Consider the following 11,476-nt stretch of genomic DNA (forward strand, 5'->3'; position numbering starts at 1 on the left):
CCAATGGAGCTGCTGCAGCCGTTTGTGTCGCCTGAAAGCGGAGTTCAGTCTTTGAAGCAACGCTGCATTGTTGTTCGTTTTGTGATGCGCGTTCGTCCGGGGGCAGCGGCTGCAAGCCGCGGGCGAGTTTGCTCTCTGCCTTCAGTTCTAACTAGTTCAGTGCTTACAAGTGACACTAAGAAAAGACCCAGAGTCCACGGCACTCACTTCTCTTCCCAGGGGGAGGCCTCAAAATCGGCTCCCGCTTGGCAGAGGGGCGACGATATTAACGCCCGCACCCCGGCTACACTGCACATCTGCTATTGCCAGGGGGAATTACAAGGCCTACAATGGCCAGTGAAGACGCCGCTGGCACTGAGAAAACGGTGCCAGTTCGCGGCCTGCTAAGCCAAGCCACGACCTCCCCATTCACCAGGCACCAGTGACTGGGAGCCATGAAGATTCGGCCATAAATCCCCAGCAGCTTCACGCTTTGCAGGGGTCTTTCTGTTGCCTGCAGAATCAGAGGCGCTGCCAGGGAAATCACACACAGCACAGCAGGGTCTGGCCACGCTTCATAGCTTGGCATCCCAAGGCGGGGAAAGAGAGAAGGCGTTGGAGCCCAGACAGAAGAAGTGATTTGGGAAGCCTCTGGTTTCGGTGGGGGTGGGGGGCAAACCTCAAAGGGGCCTGGTTCTTAGAATGTTCTGAGCCCCCTCCCTCTGGAAAGCAGGCCCCGTCAGGACATTTCAGTCAGGCCCCCTGGAAACAGAGGGGACCCTCTGTTTGAACAGGAACGGCCCTCCCAACCCAGCCCTTGACATCACAAGCCGCACACATCCCCGGCCTCTGATCTGTTTGCAGCCCTGCTGAATTTGTCCTCCATTTCCCCACGGCGGTTCCCCACTGCCTGACCCGTCTGGGCCAGCGGCTCTCCTGGGTCGGGGGAGAGGGGCGGCGTGTTCACTGGGCAGACACAGCCGCTCCCTTCACGACAGCGCCCATCAGAACAGCAGCTTGACGAGCTGCCGGTGGTGGCGACGGGAGAGTTCTAGGCCTCTAAAGTGGTTCTGGATCCCTGCTCTCATCGCAGGAAGGGCTAGGCGAGCTGCTAATGATGAGATGGATCCAAGGCCGTCCCGGGGGCGCATGGCTGTTTAAAGGGCTGGTCCTGCTCCCCTGGAGTTTTGCCATCGATTTCAGGAGCAGGCTTCGGGAAGGCAAAAGGCTTCGCTCTCCCCAGGCAAACGAGGTTTGTGCATTTCTTCACGGCAGCTCTCATTAGCTGCTGCTGCTGCCAGGGGATCCCCCCACCTCTGCAGCTGATTAAGGGGTCTTCGTGGCGGACAGGAGAGAGGTGATGGATTTGGCCGCAAACCGCATCACCTGGCAGGACAGTTGAGGTTACCGCTGCCACAGGACCCTGAGCCGAAGGGCCAGGCCCTGCGCTCACCGGGGCTGCCTGCTTTATTAGGGCGAGGAAAATGCCCCTTCTCCGGAGCAAGGGGTGTATGCGTGTGCCGGAGAGGGGTCCGCATCTCTCAGCACTACCATGGCCTGGCCAGCAGCCTGCCCAGGGAGTTTCCCTGACACCTGCTTGCCCCCTGGAGACTGGGAACGGTTAGGACAGCTGCAGGGCTGGGAGGAAGCCCGGCTTTTCCAGGGCATCTGAGCCTGCTTGCTGCCGAGCCAGCAGCTCTCAATCGCGTGTGTGGCCGGGAGGGATTCCTTTGCCGCCATAAGGGATGGTTTCCATCTAAACTCCACCCGGAGACCTCACTGCCGTCCACCATGGACAGCGACAATGGGGCAGGCCATTAGCCAGGCTGCTTTACCAGTGCGAGCTCGGTGGCTGGCTGCTCCCAGGGGCCAGGGCAGCCCTGAGCACAGCACAGATCACAAGGCAGAAGCTCGACTCATGACCCCCCCACTCTCCCCGTTCCAAGAGCCAACGGAGCCGGACAAATGCACACACGGTGCATTAACCCTGGGGCCCGCGTGGGGGCAAAGGGACAGGGACTAAAAGGGCTCTGCACTTGCCCGAGGTTATTACCTATTGTCACATAACAGGCCCCGTACGCACGCTCCCGAAACAACAATCACTGCAAGAAACTAGCAGCAGGAGCCCCATGTGCGGGCGGGGTGGGGCGGGGTTCCCCACTTGGGACCCTGCAAACAAAAGGCAAGAGGGAGCGGCTCAGCGAGGGAAAGGTTTATTGTCGTGGTGCTGAGTGGAGGGGGGCGGGCTCAGGGGGAGTTGGGGTACGAGGAGGCGAGGTACCGTTTGCCCGCTCCGTACTCCGAGTTGGCCCAGGAGTAGGTCTGAATCTGGGCCGATTTCCCGCCGAGGCTGAGCGTGCACCTGCAAGGAGATGGACGTGAGGCTGCTGGGGGGGCCGTCCAGAGCCACGTCGCCCTCTGAAGCCTCGAGGCCTGAGTGTGCCCCGCAGGGCGATACAAACATGTCCCCACGGGGGGTATTTTTTAGAAGCCTCAGAGGGTTTAAGCCAATCCTGTGTTTTGTTTTCCTGTGGCCGGACATGAGTTTTGAACACTTGGGGTTGGCAATGCTGAGAAGGCTGGAATCCTGATCCCAAGCCCCCAGCTCTAACTACTAGGCCCCACTCCCCTCCCAGAGCTGGGGACAGAACCTAGGAGTCCTGACTCCAGCCCCCGTGCTCTAACCACTTCACCCCACTCCCCTCCCAGAGCCGAGAGAAAACCCAGGAGTCCCGACTGCCAGCTCCCGCTGCTCTAACCACTTCACCCCACTCCCCTCCCAGAGCCGAGAGAAAACCCAGGAGTCCCGACTGCCAGCTCCCGCTGCTCTAACCACTTCACCCCACTCCCCTCCCAGAGCCGAGAGAAAACCCAGGAGTCCCGACTGCCAGCTCCCGCTGCTCTAACCACTTCACCCCACTCCCCTCCCAGAGCCAAGAGAAAACCCAGGAGTCCCGACTGCCAGCTCCCGCTGCTCTAACCACTTCACCCCACTCCCCTCCCAGAGCCAAGAGAAAACCCAGGAGTCCCGACTGCCAGCTCCCGCTGCTCTAAGGATCAGACTGCAATGATCGCCTTTGCCACAAAAGTCTGCGGGGAAGGAGGCATTAGCAGGCTTCTCAAAGGGTTTTACGCACAACAAAGAGTTTCTAACAGTACTTCAATTGCTACCAGAAATGACCTGAAAGTCCATCCGTCGTCCCCTCAACCCCCCCCCACCCCCCCCCCGTGCCGGTGGCTCTTCAGGGGCGACACCCCCACTGGGGCCCGGCCTACCTGGCATTGCCTCTGATACTCACAGCTTGTTGGGCCTGGTTTTGTAGCACAGTGTGTACACGGCCAGTTCAAACTCGGGGCTGGAGCCAATGAAGAAGGAGCCGATGCTCTTCAGATAACCCGTCCAGCTGTACTGGAAAGCCATGATGTCAGGGTAGCCGGTCCACTGCAACCAGACAAGGAGACACAAGAGGTGGGTGCCCCTGGCAGCGGGTGCTCTGGGCTGTCTCCGGTTGGAAACTATCTCAAGAGGGTGCATGGGATAAAGGATGGCACCAGTTCGCTACCCACGAGCCAGCGCCGGGCAGGGAGACGGGCAGCCTGCTCGCCAGCCGACGGCAGGACTGCGATGGCTCAGGACTCCATGGGAGGAGACTTTGTCCTCCCTGTCTGTGCTGGGCTTGCAAAGGGACTCACTGAGCCTCCCACCACTGGGACTGAGACTTGAATCATAGTGATCAATGGCTCCATGTCTAGTTGGCAGCCGGTATCGAGTGGAGTGTCCCAGGGGTCGGTCCTGGGGCCGGTTTTGTTCAATATCTTCATAAATGATCTGGAGGATGGTGTGGATTGCACTCTCAGCAAATTTGCAGATGATACTAAACTGAGAGGAGTGGTAGATACGCTGGAGGGGAGGGATAGGATACAGAAGGACCTAGACAAATTGGAGGATTGGGCCAAAAGAAATCTGATGAGGTTCAATAAGGATAAGTGCAGGGTCCTGCACTTAGGACGGAAGAACCCAATGCACCGCTACAGACTAGGGGCCGAATGGCTAGGCAGCAGTTCTGCGGAAAAGGACCTAGGGGTGACAGTGGACGAGAAGCTGGATATGAGTCAGCAGTGTGCCCTTGTTGCCAAGAAGGCCAATGGCATTTGGGGATGTATAAGTAGGGGCATAGCGAGCAGATCGAGGGACGTGATCGTTCCCCTCTATTCGACATTGGTGAGGCCTCATCTGGAGTACTGTGTCCAGTTTTGGGCCCCACACTTCAAGAAGGATGTGGATAAATTGGAGAGAGTCCAGCGAAGGGCAACAAAAATGATTAGGGGACTGGAACACATGAGTTATGAGGAGAGGCTGAGGGAGCTGGGATTGTTTAGCCTGCAGAAGAGAAGAATGAGGGGGGATTTGATAGCTGCTTTCAACGACCTGAAAGGGGGTTCCAAAGAGGATGGCTCTAGACTGTTCTCAATGGTAGCAGATGACAGAACGAGGAGTAATGGTCTCAAGTTGCAGTGGGGGAGGTTTAGATTGGATATTAGGAAAAACTTTTTCACTAAGAGGGTGGTGAAACACTGGAATGGGTTCCCTAGGGAGGTGGTGGAATCTCCTTCCTTACAAGTTTTTAAGGTCAGGCTTGACAAAGCCCTGGCTGGGACGATTTAACTGGGAATTGGTCCTGCTTCGAGCAGGGGGTTGGACTAGATGACCCTCTGGGGTCCCTTCCAACCCTGATATTCTATGATTCTATGATTCTATGAACCCAGACCCCTCGTGGGGCTTCGAGGCGGCAGGTTGCGTCAGTGAGCAGAAAAGGATCCTTCCTCCGGTCTAGGAGCCATGCTGAGCTGGGCTGGGCTGGGCACCACCTGCCCCTGGATCGGGCGGGTAGGAGCCGCACTGAGCCGGGCTGGAAGCCACCTGCCCCTGGATCGGGCGGGTAGGAGCCGCACTGAGCTGGGCTGGAAGCCACCTGCCCCTGGGTCGGGCGGGTAGGAGCCGCACTGAGCCGGGCTGGAAGCCACCTGCCCCTGGATCGGGCGGGTAGGAGCCGCGCCGAGCCGGGCTGGAAGCCACCTGCCCCTGGATCGGGCGGGTAGGAGCCGCGCCGAGCCGGGCTGGAAGCCACCTGCCCCTGGATCGGGCGGGTAGGAGCCGCGCTGAGCCGGGCTGGAAGCCACCTGCCCCTGGATCGGGCGGGTAGGAGCCGCGCCGAGCCGGGCTGGAAGCCACCTGCCCCTGGATCGGGCGGGTAGGAGCCGCGCCGAGCCGGGCTGGAAGCCACCTGCCCCTGGATCGGGCGGGTAGGAGCCGCGCCGAGCCGGGCTGGAAGCCACCTGCCCCTGGATCGGGCGGGTAGGAGCCGCGCCGAGCCGGGCTGGAAGCCACCTGCCCCTGGATCGGGCGGGTAGGAGCCGCACTGAGCCGGGCTGGAAGCCACCTGCCCCTGGATCGGGCGGGTAGGAGCCGCGCTGAGCCGGGCTGGAAGCCACCTGCCCCTGGATCGGGCGGGTAGGAGCCGCGCCGAGCCGGGCTGGAAGCCACCTGCCCCTGGATCGGGCGGGTAGGAGCCGCACTGAGCCGGGCTGGAAGCCACCTGCCCCTGGATCGGGCGGGTAGGAGCCGCGCTGAGCCGGGCTGGAAGCCACCTGCCCCTGGATCGGGCGGGTAGGAGCCGCACTGAGCCGGGCTGGAAGCCACCTGCCCCTGGGTCGGGCGGGTAGGAGCCGCGGCGAGCTAGGCCCAGTGGACGCCCTCCCCCCAGCACTCACAGGCCCATTGTAGCTGTAGCTCAGGTAATTGATCTCTCCGTTCTTCTCCAGCTCGTAGTAATGGACCCAGTTGTGAAAGCCTGAGATCTTCCCGCTCTTGATTTCCCCTGCAGGCGAGAGGAAGCAGAGCTGGAGTCACGGGCCTGTTTCTGGCTCCTTTCCTGCCACGCCCCGACGTGGCGCCCCCGACAGCTTCCCGCAGACCCTGTGCCCTTCCCAGCGGGCCCCTCACTTTCTTCCAGCCGCTCATCACTTGCCCCTGAGTTCCCATCGCCCCCGGGGATTCTGAGCGCACACGGGGATCTGTGAAGTTCTCTGGTACAACTGCCCGACCGCAAGGCGCTTTAGGACAATCATTCGCGGGGCTGTATCTGTCTGTTCAGCAGGGCCCTAGAACGTCGGTCGTCTCGACACCGTGCTAACGTGGGTCGGGGTGAATTAATACCCTGTCGAGTGGCTGAGAATAACTGACTGTCCTGACCTGAGAAATGCTGTTCAAGGTAAAAGCCGGCCTGAAAAGTCCCAGCATTAAATTTGGAGCCATGCAGCTTACGGCCAGGAGGATCCACCAAATCATCCGGAGTGACGTGTGTATTGCAGGCCACCACCACCCCCCCGGTACTCTGTATAAGGGGGTTATCCCCAGGAAATCCCACCCCAGGCTTGGCTACGCCACTTATCAGATTGGCACATCTAGTCTGTTCCATTTCAGTTTCCACGTCTAACTGGCCCCTTGGCAAATTCCCAATGATTGACCCACCCCCACCCTCCCCATTCACAGTTGTGTGATTGACAGAAATTACACCCCTGTGATTGTTCCCGGCAGCCTCTGCCACTGGCCTGGTGGGCAAACTTGGGCAAGTCGCATCCCTGTCCGTGCCTCAGTTTCCCATCTGTAAAAGGGGGCTAATGATACCAGCCTCCTTTGGAAAGCACTTGGAGCTCTATGGATCGAAAGGGCTGTACCCAGAGCTCGGGCTTCTTCTTCATAAACATGTGGCCTGATTTTCACAGAGGCCGTTTCCAGCAGGTCAGCCCCTCTGCAGATGAGGCTGCTGCTTGCTCAGGAACCTGAATATTAGGGGCCAGATTTTAGGCCCCCCCATGTTTGAGGTTTCCGGCATTTGGAGGGGGGTCTCCTCCAGCAGAAGGGGCTCTGCAAACGGGCATGCTGGAGCCTCAGTTGTGTTGTGCCCTCTTCGGGGATCCGCCCCCCACCGCCCCACGAGCAGCGCTGTACCGTGGAAGACGTGTTCGAAGCCAGAGGAGTCCATGGCCGCTCCCTTCGAGCGTGAGTAGAGCCCGAACCACATCTCCTTCAGGTCTGCCTTGAAGTCATTCTCCGACAAATAGATACCTGGCCCGGGGAGACAGCAGGTGTCAGAGCTGGTCTCCAGCAGGGCAATGCAGCTAGCTCCCGGGGACTGAGCTTCCATGGCCCAGCCACGGGAGATCTCAGGTCTGAATCCATCAGCTGGCCAGATTCCACAGCACGCAGCCCAGCGAGGGGCAGCAGGGTGTTTGCATGGCTCTGGCATGGGCTTAACGGGGTCATACGTCACCTGCTCGCTTGTAAGGACGGGTGAGGCCCAAAGATAGCGATCGGATGTTCTCCATCGCCAGCCTCACTATTTAGAACGTCAAACCCTTGTAGCCGGGACAGGGGGCCTTCTCCCTGGACCGAGGCTGCCTCCCCTCCAAGCCCACGCCCACTCCTCTCTGAGTGTGCAAACTGCCCCTCCACGGCACATTTCCCCGTCTCCTTTGTCACTCCCAGCTGGCAAACTCCCGTCGGGCGCAGGTGCAAGCTATTACCTCTGTGTCACGCACGCACCCCGCCGGCAAGCAGCGAGTGTGACGAAGTGGGGGGGTTTCTTGGTTTTCCCTTGGTTTTTCCCATGGGTTGCGTGCAGAGGGGGTGGGACTCAGTTTCCCTGGGCGTTTCTGGTTTAACGAGGCGGTGGGAGAGGGAGGTTGTTGTTACAGAGGACCGGGAACTTGGGGCCCCAGCCAGTGGCCTGGAGAATGGAGACCACAGAGACTGGTGACCTGGTGGCCCAGCTCGGGAGTCACAGCCAGGTCTGGCCAGTGGGAGGACAATGGGCTGCGGAGAGAGGACCCCGGTGACCTGACCAGCCGGTTCCAGCCAGAGGGGGCCAGAGGATGGAAGAGAGGAGAGGAGGCCCAGGAGACTCTGTTTACGACCCTGTTTACCTGGAGAGAAGACAATGGACGGGGGGGAGCTTGGGGCCCGTGATATCAGATGCCCAGCTGGGAAGCAGGGGGGCTCAGGACTGGAGAGAGAGAGCAGGCAGAGCCCACCTGGATGCCGGGGAGACTGGGATGTGCTGTGCGGACGGAGGCCAGGCCTGAGGCCCTGAGAGTTTCCTGTGCTGGGTTCAGACGCTCAGTGACCCCTCCTGTTTTACACTGGCTGAGAATCACTCCAGTCTAGAGATCAGAGGGGCATTATTCCCTCTAGCAGTGGAGGCCCTGGGGGTCCAGAGCAAGGGGACTCCCTGAAGGGGCCCACGGCAGAGACAGGTGTGCTAAGGCTCAGAGAGGTGCGGTTCCAGGAGGCGAAGGGGCTTAACCCCTGAGAGTGAACCCCCGAGAAGGGCTGTCTCACTGAAGGGGGTTCCCCCCAGGGACCGTACGGGGCCAAGAGTGGGCACGTGACAGGGAGTTCCCCGTATGCCTTGGTTTTAACAACAGCCTTATCTTTCGTTGCCTGAATCTTCCCACTCCTGCCTCAGAAGCGAAGCACATGGCACTAGCCCGGCGGGCGCGATATTTGCCTCGCCGGGACGCAATATTTGTGACAACTGTTTGCGGCGAGCAGCTGAGCGGGGAGGGATGACCGGGGTGCTGCGGATGCCGGCTTTCACGGTCTGCTTTTGAGGGCCACGCTTGGTATTTAGCCTGCGAGCAGACGGTGCATTGGGAAATACACCAAGAAACACATGTTCCTTCTCCAACTGATGCGCACTGCAAGCTTCAGAGAGGAGAGCCAGCTGTGGTGAGGACAGGCAGTCCTGGTTGCCGGCGCTGATGGCCAGCAGGTGCCGGGAGCTGCGTTCTGCTTGGGTGAGAGCCGAGCTTGAGGGACAGGTGTCACGGAGTGTGGGGGAGTCCAGGCCCTGCACCCCTCTTCCTGGGATTCACTGAGGCTCTCAGCCAGCCAATAAAACAGAAGGTTTATTGGACAACAGGAACACGGTCCACAACAGAGCTTGTGGGTACACTGAGGACCCCTCAGTCAAGTCCTTCTGGGGGAGCAGGGAGCTTAGACCCCAGCCTTGGGGTTCCCTGCGTTCCTCCACCCAGCCCCAAACTGAAAACTAAACCCCCGAGGGGAGGCAATTCCTTGCTTGGACTCCTGCCGGCGCAGCCAGGGGAAGCCTGTCTCCACGGCACCTGGCAGGGCTACAGGATCCTGCAATGAGCCGAGGCTGGGGATTAGCTATGGTCCCGCCAGCACCTGGCAGCAGACACAACCCATGTCATCACCTAGCTGCACACTGCCACACAGCTGGTACTTTACCTGTAGAAAGAAAGAACTGGTTCAGCTTCTCCATCACCCGAGTCTTGAAGATTTCATCCAGGAAAGCGTCCACCTCCTGTCTCTCGGAGGCGGTCACCACCTCCTCCTTGCCCGTCATGCGTTCGTAGTTATTCAGCAGCGCCAAGAGCCTGGCAAAGGTGGGCTTGGAGAAGAGGGCATCCTCGTCCACGTAGCTGAAGAGCCTGGCAGGAGAGTGGAGAGAGGGGGTTAGGGACGCTGCTCCTAGTCACAGATCCAGCCAGAGAATCGGAGGCAGAGCCGGTGAGCTGATAGCTCTGCCTTAAGTACTTATCTGGGCCCCAACACCAGAGCATCAGAGGGCCTCACAATCTTTAATGCCTTTATCCTCACCGCCCCACTGGGGGGCAGGGAAGTGCTCTTTTCCCCACTGGACACAGGACGATCTGAGGCAGAGAGACTTAGTGACTTGCCCCAGGTCACACCAAGAAGTCTGTGGAGGAGCAAGGGATAGAACCCATGTCTCTGGCTGGTACTCTAACCACTGGACCATCCTTCCTCTCTGACCAGAGACTAACTAGTCCCGCTCGGATCGTTATAAATGGGACCTGCGGAAGGAGGCATCCCTGACAGAGAGCCAGAACGAGGCCTACGTACACTTCCGTCCCCCTTCCTGCACCCCCACACCCTGACCAGATCCATCTGCCGTGTGTGCATGCTACCTCTGTGTCCCTCCACTCTGTCTGCCCTGCGGGAATTTCTACGTGGCTGTGGAAGGTTCTGCCCATGCAAGGATATGGTGTAATCTCAACGCACCCTCCCCCTGATCTGTACATCCCACACAGGTGGGTTTCCCAGCATCTCCTGTCCCCTCCACTCCACTCCCATGCCCTCACTTCTGCTTGGCGTAGTCTTGGCCTGCACTGGTCTGGTCAGAGGAGATCTTGTGCTGCAGGTTGAGGATGATCTCGCTGCTGGTGGCCCTGTTCACGTCGGCAGAGTACAGCGTCTCAGAGATGCTCTTGATCTCACTGTCGGAGACAGAGTAGAATGAGGGGACCTCCCGCTGCTCACCTTCCCCTGGAATGGCAACAAGAGGGACCAGAGTTCACTACGGCCTCGCCTCAGTGGCCAGATACTAGGGTAATGGGCTAGAAACATGGACAAAGAAGCACGTACAGCACTAGTCCCCAACTCCCCTCTTACCCGGCTCAAAGGAGTAGCTGGCTCATTGGAGGCATGATGGCTGGTTTATTCAGTTCATCCAGCTAATGTGCCTATTAGAATAGTCACTAAGCCATCATTGTTGTGGAATAATTACTCCCAAGGAACCCTGTGCAGGCAATATAGCCAAAGGGGAGAATCCAGCTTCCCTCTTCCATGTGCTCCATTCCTAATACAGTACCCAAGTGTCCATACACACCCTCCTCCCTGGGTCTGAGTAGGGCCTACTTCCTCTCACGTGTGGGAGAGAACCCAGCTCCGACCATCTGGAATGAGCTCCATCTACCGTCTGCTTCAGACACTCCGCACCTCGGCTGTTCAGCACAGCCTGGTCTCTACGCCACCCTCTCCCGCTGCAGCTATCCCACGCTACCTGCTGATTCTGTGACGCATTTGCAGGATGAAGCCGCGTTTCCTGAATTTTCCATTCTAGATATGGATGAAGCCCATCCACACAGACCCCCCTTCAAATCACTTTCACCTTTCTGGGGGTCTCTTAAATTTTCCCTCTCTGCTTGACTCCACAGCTGTACAGAACATCCCCAGGACTCCCTCTCTGGAAGGATTGATCGACAGGGGCCTGCTTTACACAGTGGATCGGGAACCAGGACTCCTGGGTCCTTTTTCCCCGCTCCGCCAATGACTCACTAGGAGGCCTCGGACAGGGCATTTTTCTATGTGCCTCAGCTTTGTTCCTCTATCCAATGGTGATGTGGATACTGACCCCAGGCAGACCCTCAGCGACAAGAAGGGGAAATGACACTGTTAATGTAACATAGCTGGGAAGCAGGGGATGTTGCTTCTCTCTCTTTCGCGCCCAACACCATCCTTGGGGTGCGTGCAAGCAGAAGTGGGCCGAAGCAGCTTCCCATCTTGGAGGTAGCTGGCCCTGACTGCCCCATATCACCTGCCCAGTGCACAGCAAGACTCAACGGCCTTGAGAGCGAATCATGCTGGAGCTGAAATCCCATCAGAGGC

General features: G+C 59.0%; 1 protein-coding gene across 1 annotated transcript; it reads right to left on the bottom strand.

Annotated features, from left to right (window-relative positions):
* Nucleotides 1-2,226: 2,226 nt before the first annotated feature.
* LOC140901035 (uridylate-specific endoribonuclease D-like) lies at nucleotides 2,227-10,926 on the bottom strand. The gene is made up of 7 exons (XM_073319202.1): nucleotides 10,872-10,926; nucleotides 10,171-10,354; nucleotides 9,296-9,498; nucleotides 6,992-7,108; nucleotides 5,752-5,858; nucleotides 3,279-3,421; nucleotides 2,227-2,341 (listed from the first exon to the last, which is right to left on the bottom strand). The coding sequence occupies exons 1-7, from the start codon at nucleotides 10,924-10,926 to the stop codon at nucleotides 2,227-2,229; spliced, it is 924 nt and encodes a 307-aa protein (XP_073175303.1).
* Between the last annotated feature and the right edge of the window lie 550 nt (nucleotides 10,927-11,476).

Source organism: Lepidochelys kempii, chromosome 20 (assembly GCF_965140265.1).
Source record: "Lepidochelys kempii isolate rLepKem1 chromosome 20, rLepKem1.hap2, whole genome shotgun sequence".
Lineage (NCBI taxonomy): Eukaryota > Metazoa > Chordata > Testudines > Cheloniidae > Lepidochelys > Lepidochelys kempii.